We start from the raw sequence: 16,616 nt of genomic DNA, 5'->3' as shown, positions 1-16,616 counted from the left end.
TTGTCGGGCCTTACAAATACATTTGATTTGTATTGGTGTGAAAAGCTGAAGAAAGAACGTTCCCATACACAGTGTTCACCCCTGCACCTTGGTAGTGAGATTGAACTTCGGTTGTATAGCTACCTGGCCATAATATAAAGTTCCTATTCTAGCACTTACCTTCATGCTTCTATGGCCCTGTGTAAGGAGACAGTAGAGATGAATAGTGTATACAAACCGTTCCCCCCTTTATCTTTTAACTTCCTTTTCACACAAAACCCACTCAAGAAAACCCATTTATTCGAGAACAAGACTGCTATACTGTAGCTCCTGAATGAATACCTCTATTTCCATTTCCTGATCTGCCCGAAAGGTTACCACTCGTATAAAATGAAAAGGCGCCCTGCACGAGTAGAGGAGAGTTGAGTGTGTAATGGAATCTTGCGGGTCAGAAGCAGGGCAGGTGCAGGGGGGCGGAGGAGTAGATGGGGTACCCCAGAGGAGGATCTGCCGCCTGCACTGTGAGGTTTCTCAGCATGATGGGGTGAGCCTGGATGCTGTAGCGCTCCTCGTCGTCGTTGGTGGCGTACAGCAGCTCCCAGGACAGGTTGGCCCACTGGCCACGCACCCCCTCCGCGTTCAGACGGCCCACCTGCACTAGCTGCTCCTGCAGGGACAGGACTCGCCCCGTATAAGTGCCCTGTGTGGACGAAGGAGAGGACAATGGGTTAAGAGTTTGTTTCACTCAAATTCAGTCACATTTGAAAGCGGACTACAATCCTTGGTGAATAAAGATTTAAATTATGTCAATGATTGAACCGGAGTGTGGGTGTATGTTGGTGTATCCATAGAAACATGGCCCAAGTAAAAAACAAAAACTGGTTACCATGGTGAGGTCGTGTCCCAATGAGAAGAGAAATGGTTTCTCCTGAAGGACGCTGTCGTGCCAGCCTCTCTCCGCCAGCAGGCCGATGTACCAGTCTCTATCATATTCCTCCAAGGAGCTGAAGAGCTCGTCTGGGCCTTCCATGGGCCCCAGACTCGCCTGATCAAACAGCAGCTTGAAACTGAACCTGAAGGCAAAGAAAACCACAGAGGACGGATGTGCATTAAGTCAGAGACCTTTCTTCTTGCAGCAAGAATAAACCTGCTTTACCAACCTTGGCTGATATGGGTCCTTAGGAAAAGTCCTAATCTAAAAACAAAATAATATCAGACTGTTATTTTGAAATTAACATGACCAAGGAAGCCTGGTAACTTGGATGCGCGAGTCCTTTTATGTGCGTCCAAAGCAGAGCTTCATGCAGCTCGAAATGGGCACGATGGGAAATGGCATTAGCTAGGGATTTAGAAAATAAGCACTGATATTTTGCTTGCAAGCTACAGAAGGCTGAGGAAACTATAGACTACATGGTTGTCAGGGAACGCTCGTTTTGTGTGTAATTCACCCTGACTTCGCTGTGCCACAAGTGGGTGGAGTTAGCAGTTTGAGAGTAATCCTGCCATAGAATTATATAAAAATATAATGTAAATGGACATTATTGTACCGAGTCTGTATTGGTAGTACTGGCTGAACCTAGATGTTCTGGGTCTGTATTTGTAGTACTGGCTGAACCTAGATGTTCTGGGTCTGTATTGGTAGTACTGGCTGAGGCTGGCTGTACTGGGTCTGTATTGGTAGTATTGGCTGAACCTGGATGTACCAGGTCTGTGTTAGTACTGGCTGAGGCTGGCTGAACCTGGGTCTGTATTGGTAGTACTGGCTAAGGCTGGCTGTACTGGGTCTGTATTGGTAGTACTGGCTGAGGCTGGCTGTACTGGGTCTGTATTGGTAGTACTGGCTGAGGCTGGCTGTACAGAGTGTATTGGTAGTACTGGCTGAACCTGGGTCTGTATTGGTAGTACTGGCTGAACCTGGGTCTGTATTGGTAGTACTGGCTGAACCTGGATGTACCGGGTCTGTGTTAGTACTGGCTGAGGCTGGCTGTACTGGGTCTGTATTGGTAGTACTGGCTGAACTGTACTAAATAGCAGAGTGGGACTTATGACTGAAAGTTATTCAAAAGACTTGGGAGGAAAAAACAGAACTTGTATCCAAGTCCAAGAGTGCAAGGCGTTATATATCCCATGACCCCGCACTGCTCCCACTAAACTGTACGGAAACTCTCAACAGCACCATCAGTTCTCACCTCAAATGTCTTCAGAAAGATGTTTTAGTGGACTGCTCAAAGTGCTCAGCTGGAATAAAAGAACGTTTATGAAAAGGCTTTCAATACAGTCAACAAAACGGCAGGGACACATCGTCTCAGGGATGCGTTCCCTCCGGTTACCTCCAGGACACATCTAAAAACTAAACACTGCTTATATACTCAATGTGTCACTGGTATAATCTGTACACACTATCATTTTCATGATGGTATGGTTTATAACACTGGTCACAGGAAATGTCTGACCTTAAAAAGGGGTCACCTGACCAAAAAGGTTGGGAACCACTACTTTAAGCAGACAAAGTGATGAAAACTGAAGATGCCCCATTTGTCAATTTTACCTGAAAGCCCTGAGTGTGAGCTGGTAAAGTTCTTTACTGGCAGAGAGCCAGTCCAGTCCCTCTGTCCACGGCACGTCGCCACAGTAGAGCCTGTAGACGTAGCTGGGGCTGGTGAAGGCGGACTCTGCCCCCAGAGACACGAGGCAGGACAGGGCCACCTGAGCATGCAGCTCCCTGAGAGCCTCGTCCTCCTTCAGGGCCTTGGTCACATCCTCGGAGGCGTCGCCCTGCGCAGCAGGCCCAAACCTCCCCAGGGCAAACCGAAACCAGTCCTCGGGGAACAGAGGCCTGAGCTGCTGCAGACGGGACGGTAGCAGGGGTGCCGTCCTCCACCCCGCGGGCAGGTTGAACAGCTCCGAATGGGGGCAGCTGAAATTCAACTGCGGGAGAGATCCTGGGATCTCCGCGAAGACCTCCGGATTTCGGCCCTTATCCACGGCCGGGAGTCCGAGGCCCAGTCCTAGAGGCTGTAGGGGCTGCAGGGCAGAGAGGGCCATGTTCTCAAACAGGCTGTCCATCTCCACTGAGCCCGGCAGCGAGGGGCCTGTCTGCAGCGCTGTGTGTCCTAGCTGGGCCTCCGTACTCACTAACGCCACTGTCCGCCTGGTCGGCTGGGGCCCAAATAAGTCATCCTCATCTGACCAGTCGCCAAAGGAGGTTAAACTGGAGCTGTCCTGCCTGAACTTGAGAGAGGACACATTGGACTCCACTATGACCGCCTCTACGGGCTGGGTGATGGTGGACTGGGCCAGCTGGGAGGACTGAGACTTCCTGCCTCCACCCCCGGGCCCCTCTTCGCTGCTCCAGGGGAAGCCTTTACGCTTCTCGACACACTGGCGCAGTAGCAGCCAAACCAGCGCCTTCAGAAAGTCATCTTGGAGTTTCCTCAAGTTGTCGTGCGAGTCAATGATGCCAGAGAGCACGTTGCGGGCATCGGAGTAGACTTGTACAGGGAGGGCTGCACAGGGAGTAAGGGCGTTACCCCAGTGCAGGTTAAGGCCCTGGGTGAAACCAAGACGCTCGGGGCGCTCAAAGGCCCCCTCCAACACCTCGTCCACCCGCCGAGCTTCCACTGTGTGGCAGGAGGTCTCCTGCAGCTCCAGGCCCTGAAACAAACCACACAGACATAGAGCTAAGTCCCCTGATAAATCGCTACATGAGAGCTGTTCCAAACACGCAAAATAAGCCAAACCAAAACGGACAGATAGAGTACCTTAATATTGACTGTGCAGTAGCCGTAGCCCCTCTCCAGGATCATTATCCACACCATACGGTCTTGGAAGCGGCCGAGGAAGTGAGAGCCTGGGGACAAAGAGCCTGCCAGCAGGGAGAAGAAAACATACCATCAGCCTACACATAATGCCAGGGCATGTAGTTAGAGAGATGTTGTGATGGGGGGGGGGGGGGGGGGGGGGGGGGGGGTTGAGCACAAGGAACCAGGGAGCACACATATACATAAGTAAGGGGCCCCTTGGTCACACAACCCTTTCATTTTGCATCAGCGGCGAGTCTCTCGGCTGACTCCGTGGATAACGCAGACGCGGGATGAGGCTGACAACTTACCATTTCAGTTGTACAGGAAGGTCATGATAGTGTTTAAACTGGCTGACTGCACAGAGATCTAAATATTGAATTCCTCCACTGCCTCGGCTTTCCATTAGTCTCAAAGTATTCATTCCTCTTATGGGTGACGACTCAGTATCTCCACTCAGGAGCCTTTAATTTTTTGGGACAGGGGAGAGAGAGAGCAGACAGATGCTTACTTTGGAATGGATGAAACGGCAGAGGCAAGGCATGGGTAGGTTACGTTTTAACTTTCGACTCGTGTTCTCATGGCTCAAGGATAATGTCACATCCCATAACGACGTCTCAGAATAGTCAGACGCCACCTCGCTTCGCTCACTCCTGCCTGATGCTCACTGATGCACAACCCCCCCCCACCCCGGATGTCACAGAGGGGGTGAAGTAAAAAAGGAACACTACAAACTACCCTCTTTAGAATGCGAGCGTCAAAAGGACCCAACAGGCGCTTAGCATGAATTATACATCATAGCTACGGCACCTGAAGCTAGAATAAAAACCGAAGAAAACAATAAGATTTGAGTGACGACATCACTGCAGCCGTTTTTCATCTCCGTTTTCATCAATACATCAATAATTAAGCTTGTGCCGCCACCCTCTTGCACCCTCTTGACAGCACATGCATGTAGAGCAGAACTGTATATAAAAAAAGAAAAAGATAGTCCAGCAGTGGCTCCGTGTGGCTTTAAGAGTATTACGAGGTTAATGGTGTGGAAACATTTGGATGTAATGAATACAGATCCGAGCTATTCAGTTCGGGTCACTTCACAGAGAGCACAACTGGATCCTGCGAGCTCGCGTTACTGCTAGCGGCTCCGATGCGCTGCGACGCACAACAACATTCCTCTTAATATTAAAGCATAAGAAGCTGCCCCTTCCTCGCTCCCTTGTCTGTATGTGCAGTCTCGGCTCGCCGACCCATCGCAAAGTTCACGGTGTCACTGCAATTTGGAATCAACAACACATACTGTGGAGAGAAGACAAACCCTGCACACTGTTGGGAGCTCTATTTACACTTCCAGTACAGTCTGGTAAATGTTCCCACTGCTGCTACCTCTAAGTGCATGGCTGAAGAAATACTAGGTAACGGATAGCAAAATCTCAAATGATAACAGATGATGCTTAGATCACATTTAAAACAATTCTTACTTTTAACAGTATTGTATATTTCCAGACTAAAGTTATTATGTGTAGATACAATATGTGGTGGTGTAACAATAAAGATTTTCCAGATTCTATACACATTTTGATGTCACGATTCGATGCGTTAACATTCTACATGCAACTGCTTTAAGCGTGCTAGTCCAGTTATAGTCCATTTCTGAATAAAAAAACAGATTTTATCTTACATGCTAGGGGTGTGACGATACACCCAGGATTTGATACACGACACTGGGTTCACGATTCAATATTATAACAATATTTGAAGAAATAATATTTCTTTAATCTTAACACATTGGTCGCCATAAACGAGTTACGCCGTTTTTGGCCGCCATGCGTTGGACAACAACGGCGTAAGCCGTTTTTTTAAATCAATATTTCATTTTTTCACCATGGCATTCATAATTCATCCAGCCAACCTCCGGTGCTGCAGCGGGACACTGAATGAGATTGCAACGCCTCAATACCGCCGCCTGGTGGATGGTCGGGCGAGTTACACTCTCAAAACCGGAAGTTGTGATCGGTGCGTCGATGAAATTCCTCCGGCAGTAATATCTTGTTACGTGGGTCCAGACAAACACTGGCGTGCATATGGATTGCTTCCATAACGCAATAATCTATATGATTTCGGCGTTTATTGCGCCATACAAACCGGAAATGGATCTAGGCGATCGGCGTCAAATAATTGGGATCTTTTTCTTCCAGTCTCATCGGCGAACGGTAAGAGGACAGTAACGTTATTTTCAGCCCGATTGTGCGTTTGTTTGCAAACAGTCTGATCAATATATCAACGCATACTACATAAAGCCGTTACTGACGATAAAGGAATTATAGACGACCCCCGCCCCCCCCTTTCCTCCATGCATGATGAAGCATAATGTATACCGATCATATACATTTGAATTTTTTAATATAGCGTGTATAGGAAAGAAACGGCAATCGATAATCTATCATATGCGTTTGGGCCTATAACTAGCGTTTTTGGAATTACAGCAGAAAAGCTTATAAACATACTTATATTCAAGATGGTATTAACACAACAATGTATGAATGAAATCATATCACATCCGGAACGATAGTTCTGTTTCATAGTGGATCCGCTCGGCATCACTCTAGCACTGTCCTCGCACGTGCACGCGCACTGAATAAAATTCCACAAATGTACCTTTAATCCCAGTATTCGTCTGACCACACCCCTCGTTAGCTTACCTTCATAAGGAGGTGTGTGGTCACCTGCTCTCCTCCTTCTCGCTTTCACCACAAGGAAGTGCCTCGGTAGATCCCCACTTGACGTGTTGTTAGTTGAAAAGAATTGTGACGTGTTTACATTGTGCTTAGTTTTTTCTTCTCTCATAACTGTTCAAAGGAAAAAGCTAAGTCATAATGTCTACTTCGGAGAGTAGACCCACTCTTCACCAGCGGTTCTCCATTCCCGCCTCCGTCGTGCGTTCTGGTGCGGGGCTGCTGCCACTTTCGTGGTTGCCGACCCAGCCCAGGAGGCAGCCGATGGGTAGTTTGCCTCTCTGAGGAGCCGAGACATCGGTGCCGTCGCTCCGGCGATGGCATGATCTCGACTCTGGTTCCAGGGAATCGTCCGTTGTTGAACGGTCGGTTCTTTTGGGTCCGGAGGATTTGCGACGCAAACTTTTCGCGTCTGCCCGTTCACGTCGCAAGATGGTGGCATGCAGGCGCGAACGGCCTGGGTTTGGGGAATTGCTGGAGACCAGCGAGGATGCGTCGGGCTCTGTTTATCCAATGGAAACTGAGGATATCATGGAAGAGTCGGACGGATTCTTGTTTGAAGGTCCTGTGGAGGCGAGTATCCCTCCTATCCAGGAAACACCGGAGGGGGGAGAAATGGCTCCTTGGGACGCCTTGTTCGAGGATGTCGAGGAACCACCTCGGCCTCTTCAGCAGGATGCCCTGCTATCAGCCACATCAGACTGTGGCTCCTCAATGGGTCGAAGCCTGCTGCATGTGAGGAATGCGGGTTCGGTGGAGGAAAGTCAGCAGGGGGAACTGCGAGCTTTGATTCCCAAGCTCATGGCGGTAGCTGCCGCTGCAAACGGCGTGCCGCTGCCGCAGCCATTGCCTGCTCCTGCCCCCGATGATCTCATAGGTCATCTCTGGCAGCGTCGCCCGGTGAGAGGGGTGGACGTCGTCTACCCATTTTTCCCCTCAATGGGGGCCTATGTTGGTCAGGGTCAGGCGGTGTCTCACATCATGGGACTTACCCCCGCCTACGTACCAGTTACGCGGGTGTCGGGGTTGGTCAAAGGTATGAGAGAGGGCGTGCCACGGCTTGATAGGCCGATGGCCGCTCTCCTCTGTCCGGATATGGTGTGGGAACCATTATGCAAGCCGGTTCTCCATGGAAGATCGGCTAGGCGATTGGCATATTGGGGTGACCAGTCATTTATCGCTGGTACACAATTGCTGGCTGCGGCTTCTAACATCGCCCACCTGGCTAGATTTGTATCAGGGATAATGACGGGCGGCACGGATCTGACCGAGGTAAAATGCGATCAGATCACCCAGGCGGCAGGAGCTGTCCTGCATCTTACCCAGGTGCTGGCCATAGCCTCGGGGAAGACGCGCGCCCTGGCCACCCTGATCCAGCGCCACCTTTGGCTGGAGCAAGCTCGAGTGCCGGAGAAGAAGAGAACCCCTCTTCTGACGGCCAGCCTCTCCGATGCTGGACTATTCGGGAAGGCCCTGCAGCTGATGACCTCAACGTGCAGAGAGATGGCAGAGGAGAGATCCGTTCTCCAACCCCATTTTCCGCCTCCCGTCCTTGCCGGTGGAGTCGGAAGGCTTCCACGACGTTGAGCTCCCTCCGCCGTGCCTACCACTGCCTCCGCCGCCGCTGCTGCTGGCCCCTCCAAGAAGGCCAGGCGGAGAGACGGCGCTTCTGCTGCCGCCGGCCCATCCACGACCGGAGGAGACGGTAGGGAACGTCGAGACCAGCAGACAGTTACCTACCGTCCCTCCGGGGCTCCTCGGGGTGGCAAAACTCAAGCGGCGCGAGGTAGCAGACGCCGCTGAAGTGACTTTTCCCTCTGTGTCCCCTCTCCTCTACACCCTCCCCGGCCCCTCATGATTGTGTTTTTGTGCCATGGAAATAAAAAGTTCCCCGATATAAGGGGAACTTTATTATTGGCCAAACAAACTGTGTGTTTCTTCAACAAATCATATGATGGGGTTGCGTAAATGTGAATCTGCACTATTACATTGAGAGATGAGTCATGTTGTGTTACGAGATTAAGCAAGGTCTGCAAGCATACACTCAGTCGTAGGCGGTTCTATTAGCCCGACGCTCCACATGCAGGTAGAAACTGGTGGTATTCCATTGCTTAAATAAAGTAAATGTGTTCCACAACGCTGTTGTGTTAGTTGCAGTAATACTCGTACACACACATTCCACGGCCTGGCCGTTACTCTCGGTCAGCATTTGCTATGTACGACATAGAAAGCGGGTGTAGGATTCACACACATACGACTTGTTTTGTTATAAATCCTGTTCACATTTTGTGGGTAGCGGGCATTGTATTAGCTTACGCTATACATTAGCATTCTACCGAAGGTTTCAAAATGCTACAGTTGTTATTGTGTGTAGGGAAAAAGGGTTTTGTGAGGGGGTGTCGAATAAACCCCTCCTTCCCACTTGGTTGGTTTAGGAGATTTTGTCTCATTCTGCTGAGCCAGTCAGGGCCGAGCCGTTCGAACGTCTTGGCAGGGAGGGGGGGGGGGGGGTTGTCCTGACGCGACTCCTATTACAAACAGGAGCCGTGTACAGGGTTTCCCCCCGTCATAGCAATGTTGCTATGGCGACGGCTTCCGTGAGTTAAGATCTTTACGTAAGGTTGTGGTGTTAAGGTGTCGAGTTAGAGCGTAGGGCTTACGGGTCTTCTACGCTCGATTTATGTGTAAACTTGAGTCAGTTGGTCACGTGCCTCACAGTTGACATGTCTTTTTCATAACTACGACTCATGTGGGAAGGCTTCTGGGAAAGTTCGGTCTATACTCTCTGACTAAAGGAGTGACTGGATGTAAAAAAAATAAACAGTTTTTTACTCCCAGCTGTGCAGTTGGGTTCATACGGTTGATGCTTCTTCTTTATTATTATAATAAGTTGGTTGCATCCCGCCCCTCTTGTCGTTCCCCTGGGCGCCTTGGGGATTCAATAAAAAGGTCTAAATAGCCTATTATTGATGTGGATATACCCGACGCACACAGTGCTAGCTCGGGATGTTCTGCTGGACATTAGGCAACTGACTGGCGCGCCTTGGTTGCTTGGGGTTAAAACAGCGTTTTTATACAGCAATTGGGATGGGGGTTTTTCCTCTTCCGACGACCTGTGTGGTTGTCGACGGGTTCTCGTTCATATCAGGGGATGATAACGGAATGGATCTGAACATACGTAGAAGGGTCTCACGCCCTGGGGGTGGGCCACCGGACGTGGTTCGCATCGAACGTCTGAGTGGCGCCTTCTTTTCATGTTTGAGATCAACACGCATATCTGCCCCTTCTCCTGGAGTTGGCATGTCGGCGTGGTTAGGGCACGGGACTGGTTCTGGTCGCGCTGGTCCGGATCAGTTAAACCCGTTGTCCGCCGGGGATGCAGATCTGCTGTTCTGGTACCCTGAGGGACTTGGGCTTTTTTCAGGGGGAAAAATGCTAGGTCGGTCCGGGTGTCACAGGGTTAAGCGCTATGGAACCCTTGTTGGGTGCATTGTATTCTACGCTGTCGTAATGGCTTACGGCCGTGCCAACCTGTACACGCCCGATCTCGTCGGATCTCGGCCGTCACGCAGGTTGGTCTTGGTTAGTACTTGGTTGGGTGACCTCCTGGGAATACCAAGTACGGGGTGTTGGGGCTGGTTTTCCATTCTTGCGCTGAAGAGGGGCCTGTTGGGGTGGTCTTTGACCTCCTCTGGGGACCCTGTGCTCCCCGTATCACCGGGCCCGGTCCGAAGTAATGTTTTCGTTGACCCGTAGGCCCGGGATAACCCTGTTGGAAACTGGAACACGGGTACTGCGGTAGTGCCGCAGGTATGTTTCGGAGTTTTTTCCTGAGGGGTTATGGGACCAACCACCGCATAGGGTAACGACTAGGTGGTTGGTTCTCTGGTGTGTTGGAGCAGCTCGGCTGAGGGGCCTTTGTCCGAATACGCTGGCGATGTGGGGGGCGGGGCCACTAAGTGCCCACCTGGTGGGGACTTGATGCTGGCATCATGGACTTCTCCGGGCCCCCGTTCCAGGGGGTCCAGTCCCTTTGGTGGGTCTGGGCCTTCCTTCGCGCTCCGCTGCTACGGCCTTGCCACGGGGTTGGGTTTGCCCTTGACCCCGTGTTTCTGGGGGCAGTAACGAGGTTGTTCCCTCCGTTCGTTCCCGGGTGGCATGCGGGTTGTGCGTGTGTGTAGTCGTGGGGTCAGGCCACGGTCTGCTCACCCTGTGCGTTGAGTTGCTTGAGTGCCTCTTCGCACGGTCGGGTCCGTCGCCCTCCCGGGAAACCCCTTAATAGGGGGGGTGCCCTCCATTAGGGGGGGTCGGGGGGGCTCGGCCCTCCCTGTTCTGATGGTCGTGGGGGGCTTTCAGCGGGGTGTATTTGTCGGCCGGTGGCTCCGCTCGGCCTCCCTTTGTGCTAGAGTGATGCCGAGCGGATCCACTATGAAACAGAACGTTAGGTTATGACTATAACCAAGTTCTGTCAATAGTGGTGACGCTCGGCATCCGACGCCGCTGCAGCCCTTGACCTCACCTTGTGGTGAAAGCTTGGGAAGGAGGAGAGCAGGTGACCACACACCTGCTTATGAAGGTAAGCTAACGAGGGGTGTGGTCAGACGAATAGTGGGATTAAAGGTACATTTGTGGAATTTTATTCAGTGCGCGTGCACGTGCGAGGACAGTGCTAGAGTGATGCCGAGCGTCACCACTATTGACAGAACTTGGTTATAGTCATAACCTAACGATAATCGATGTTGAATGGGCCATAGTAATGTCAATATAGCATTACAATTTAAAAAGTTATAGCCCTGCAAAGAAGGTAAACATCTCCATAGGCTTACAGTGCTGGCAGAGTGGTATAAGATGGGCACAATGCCCGGCGCCCAATGTGTTAAAGGGGAACTATTTTACAATTTCTTTCACTATTTGGACAATTTTACACAATTCCTGTGAGTTTATGGAACACATCTGTAAGGTTTTTTTCGAAAAAATTCATTGTTTTGTATTCTTAATCAAGTACTCAAAAACAGCATTTTTCTACCTCAAAAATGTAAGCCGTTTTGAGGCTGGGCTCCGTCCATACTCAGAATACGATTTGAGTGACAGAGAGAGAAAGAGAGAGAGCGAGAGAGCGAGAGAGACATTGACGCGCAGGGGCCAAGCGGTCTCTCTTAATGAGTAATACAGGTGGATGTACAACTACCGCCCTGTAGCTCTCACCTCTATAGCCATGAAGTGCTTTGAGAAGCTAGTAAAGGGCTACATCTGCTCCTCCCTCCCCATCAACCTGGACCCCCTGCAATTTGCATACCGCCCCAACAGGTCCACGGAGGACACCATAGCCCATGTGCTGCAAACAGCAGCATCACACCTGGACAAGAGGCAGGGGAACTATGTGAGAATGCTGTTCATCGACTACAGCTCAGCATTCAATACTATAGTCCCCTCCAAACTCATAGCCAAGCTCAGGGACCTGGGCTTGAACTATGACCTCTGCCAGTGAGTCTTGGACTTCCTGACGGGCAGACCCCAGGCGGTGAGAGCAGGCAACTGCACCACATGGTGTCAAGAACTTCTACTCATGTACAATAGAGAACATCCTGACTGGCAATATCACCTCCTGGTTTGGGAATAGCACCGCACAAGACCGTAGCAGACTACAGAGAGTGGCCCGTTCAGCCGAGCGCACAATTGGAGGGGGGCTTCCCACTCTCCAGAACATTTACAACAAGCGGTGCATGGGTAAGGCTAAGAGAATTATCAAAGACTCCAGCCACCCAAACAACTGCCTCTTTGAACTGCTGCGGTCAGGCAAGCGATACCAGAGTCTCATGGCAAGCACAGAAAGACTCAGAAGAAGCTTCTATCCCCAGGCCATCAGGTTGCTCAACGAACAATAACACTATGGAACAACCATCAAATGCACTGTGATTGAAAGGTGGGGAGGATTCAGCCCGTTGCGCTGAGTTTTGAGCCGCTGCCAATAACGGACTTTTTGGACTCGGGATCAGTATTTTACGTGATGATCTCGGGCGAGCCGGGCTTGGGCTTCAACTCACTCGGGTCGTTTCTAATTCTCAGGCACTTTGAGAACTCTAAAGCCAAAGGCAATAAACAAGTCTCAACATTCTCAGGGCAGTTTTGCTGGTATGGTTACCAGAACCTGTCTGCAGCCTACTTGAGACAGTGGATAGATTGTTGAGCGCAATTACAGATGAAAAAAAAACAAGGCATCTCCCTGAAAAGTAAATAAATCAAGAGCCAAAACCATCTAGATTACAACTGGGAAAAGGAAAGACTGAGCAGTGGGAGCACACGCACACACACAGCTGCACAGCAGGGGGCAGTCCCCTGCTCCACTCTCTCTCTCTCTCTCTTCATGTGTCAACGGTCTGTCAACTCATTCTGTGCCAAACACGTAATATTACATTTTTAGATTGTTTTTTTTCTATTTGAATAATCTATACACTCTCACGGACATTGGAACTCATTCTGAGACCCCGAGAGTGCGATGCCGGCCGGATCCTGCTAGGTGGCAGTATTGCCTACCCTTTGAAACCTTATTTCCCACTGTGTGTTACATTTTATGTGGTCCGAGCAGATAATTTGGACCCAGGCAAGTGAAACGCTTCATCTGAGCACCTCGGAACGTGTCCAGCACACTTGATGCATATTTTGTGCGATTTCATGTCAGGGACCCGATGGACATCAATACTGGAAATCGTGATCAGACAATAACTCCTAGCAAAGGTAAGGACTATGACATCAAACCTACAATGATTTCACATCGATCGCAACGATCAACGTAGTATTCAAAACGTATGCCGTTGCTGACAATCAGAGCATCACAAAACAAATAAATAATATCATGTCCAGGCGAGCACCGTGAACGACTTTCGCAAAATGCACATAGCGCTCCATAACTCGGCTTCCAGGAATTAGCCCGGATCACTCTGAAACTATACAATATTCACCGCGGGATAACACGCGAATGTATACATGAAAAAATTTACTATTTTTTACATGTTGGACGAGAGATAGTGACAAATGAGCCATAGTATTATCTCCATAGCTATAATATAGAATATTGATATAGCTCTGCAAACATCGTGACGCACAGTGAAATGCCTATCTTTTAGCGTGGTGCATTGACTACAGGGATGAGGACAATAGCTGGCACTGAATGAGTTAAGACAGTTTGATGACAATAACAAGTGAAACATTTTATGTTTATCTCCGACAACAATATTTCTATATTTTGTCACATGCCTATTCCATGTGTAATTTTATAATAGAATCAAACGTGTGGGGGGGTGGCGGGGGCGAGAGAGGGATCAGACAAGGCAGCGCTTACTAACCCAGTGACCCTCTGGCGAAGGCCCTCCTCAGAGCACAGGCCAGGCTCCCACTCATCTGCTGGTAGAAGATGGAGTCAGGACAGGGGCAGGCGGTACCCACTAGACTAAAGTTATTATGTGTAGATACAATATGTGGTGGTGTAACAATAAAGATTTTCCAGATTCTATACACATTTTGATGTCACGATTCGATGCGTTAACATTCTACATGCAACTGCTTTAAGCGTGCTAGTCCAGTTATAGTCCATTTCTGAATAAAAAAACAGATTTTATCTTACATGCTAGGGGTGTGACGATACACCCAGGATTTGATACACGACACTGGGTTCACGATTCAATATTATAACAATATTTGAAGAAATAATATTTCTTTAATCTTAACACATTGGTCGCCATAAACGAGTTACGCCGTTTTTGGCCGCCATGCGTTGGACAACAACGGCGTAAGCCGTTTTTTTAAATCAATATTTCATTTTTTCACCATGGCATTCATAATTCATCCAGCCAACCTCCGGTGCTGCAGCGGGACACTGAATGAGATTGCAACGCCTCAATACCGCCGCCTGGTGGATGGTCGGGCGAGTTACACTCTCAAAACCGGAAGTTGTGATCGGTGCGTCGATGAAATTCCTCCGGCAGTAATATCTTGTTACGTGGGTCCAGACAAACACTGGCGTGCATATGGATTGCTTCCATAACGCAATAATCTATATGATTTCGGCGTTTATTGCGCCATACAAACCGGAAATGGATCTAGGCGATCGGCGTCAAATAATTGGGATCTTTTTCTTCCAGTCTCATCGGCGAACGGTAAGAGGACAGTAACGTTATTTTCAGCCCGATTGTGCGTTTGTTTGCAAACAGTCTGATCAATATATCAATGCATACTACATAAAGCCGTTACTGACGATAAAGGAATTATAGACGACCCCCGCCCCCCCCTTTCCTCCATGCATGATGAAGCATAATGTATACCGATCATATACATTTGAATTTTTTAATATAGCGTGTATAGGAAAGAAACGGCAATCGATAATCTATCATATGCGTTTGGGCCTATAACTAGCGTTTTTGGAATTACAGCAGAAAAGCTTATAAACATACTTATATTCAAGACGGTATTAACACAACAATGTATGAATGAAATCATATCACATCCGGAACGATAGTTCTGTTTCATAGTGGATCCGCTCGGCATCACTCTAGCACTGTCCTCGCACGTGCACGCGCACTGAATAAAATTCCACAAATGTACCTTTAATCCCAGTATTCGTCTGACCACACCCCTCGTTAGCTTACCTTCATAAGGAGGTGTGTGGTCACCTGCTCTCCTCCTTCTCGCTTTCACCACAAGGAAGTGCCTCGGTAGATCCCCACTTGACGTGTTGTTAGTTGAAAAGAATTGTGACGTGTTTACATTGTAGTACATTGTGTCGTTCCCCTGGGCGCCTTGGGGATTCAATAAAAAGGTCTAAATAGCCTATTATTGATGTGGATATACCCGACGCACACAGTGCTAGCTCGGGATGTTCTGCTGGACATTAGGCAACTGACTGGCGCGCCTTGGTTGCTTGGGGTTAAAACAGCGTTTTTATACAGCAATTGGGATGGGGGTTTTTCCTCTTCCGACGACCTGTGTGGTTGTCGACGGGTTCTCGTTCATATCAGGGGATGATAACGGAATGGATCTGAACATACGTAGAAGGGTCTCACGCCCTGGGGGTGGGCCACCGGACGTGGTTCGCATCGAACGTCTGAGTGGCGCCTTCTTTTCATGTTTGAGATCAACACGCATATCTGCCCCTTCTCCTGGAGTTGGCATGTCGGCGTGGTTAGGGCACGGGACTGGTTCTGGTCGCGCTGGTCCGGATCAGTTAAACCCGTTGTCCGCCGGGGATGCAGATCTGCTGTTCTGGTACCCTGAGGGACTTGGGCTTTTTTCAGGGGGAAAAATGCTAGGTCGGTCCGGGTGTCACAGGGTTAAGCGCTATGGAACCCTTGTTGGGTGCATTGTATTCTACGCTGTCGTAATGGCTTACGGCCGTGCCAACCTGTACACGCCCGATCTCGTCGGATCTCGGCCGTCACGCAGGTTGGTCTTGGTTAGTACTTGGTTGGGTGACCTCCTGGGAATACCAAGTACGGGGTGTTGGGGCTGGTTTTCCATTCTTGCGCTGAAGAGGGGCCTGTTGGGGTGGTCTTTGACCTCCTCTGGGGACCCTGTGCTCCCCGTATCACCGGGCCCGGTCCGAAGTAATGTTTTCGTTGACCCGTAGGCCCGGGATAACCCTGTTGGAAACTGGAACACGGGTACTGCGGTAGTGCCGCAGGTATGTTTTGGAGTTTTTTCCTGAGGGGTTATGGGACCAACCACCGCATAGGGTAACGACTAGGTGGTTGGTTCTCTGGTGTGTCGGAGCAGCTCGGCTGAGGGGCCTTTGTCCGAATACGCTGGCGATGTGGGGGGCGGGGCCACTAAGTGCCCACCTGGTGGGGACTTGATGCTGGCATCATGGACTTCTCCGGGCCCCCGTTCCAGGGGGTCCAGTCCCTTTGGTGGGTCTGGGCCTTCCTTCGCGCTCCGCTGCTACGGCCTTGCCACGGGGTTGGGTTTGCCCTTGACCCCGTGTTTCTGGGGGCAGTAACGAGGTTGTTCCCTCCGTTCGTTCCCGGGTGGCATGCGGGTTGTGCGTGTGTGTAGTCGTGGGGTCAGGCCACTGTCTGCTCACCCTGTGAGTTGAGTTGCTTGAGTGCCTCTTCGC

General features: G+C 50.0%; 1 protein-coding gene across 1 annotated transcript in view; it reads right to left on the bottom strand.

Annotated features, from left to right (window-relative positions):
- Positions 1 to 28: 28 nt before the first annotated feature.
- Positions 29 to 16,616, bottom strand: part of pcnx4 (pecanex 4) — a 38,505-nt gene continuing 21,917 nt past the window's right edge. The window contains exons 8-11 of the mRNA XM_084310952.1: positions 3,741 to 3,844; positions 2,528 to 3,633; positions 866 to 1,052; positions 29 to 679 (exon numbers count right to left, since the gene is read on the bottom strand). Coding sequence (XP_084167078.1) covers positions 428 to 679; positions 866 to 1,052; positions 2,528 to 3,633; positions 3,741 to 3,844 — 1,649 coding nt within the window. The 3' untranslated portion in view covers positions 29 to 427. The remainder of the gene's footprint in view (positions 680 to 865; positions 1,053 to 2,527; positions 3,634 to 3,740; positions 3,845 to 16,616) is intronic.

The sequence above is a fragment of the Notolepis coatsorum genome (assembly GCF_963971535.1).
Source record: "Notolepis coatsorum genome assembly, chromosome: 3".
Taxonomy (NCBI): domain Eukaryota; kingdom Metazoa; phylum Chordata; class Actinopteri; order Aulopiformes; family Paralepididae; genus Notolepis; species Notolepis coatsorum.
Note: the sequence above shows the minus strand (reverse complement) of the source record. Positions and strands in the feature narration are given on the sequence as shown.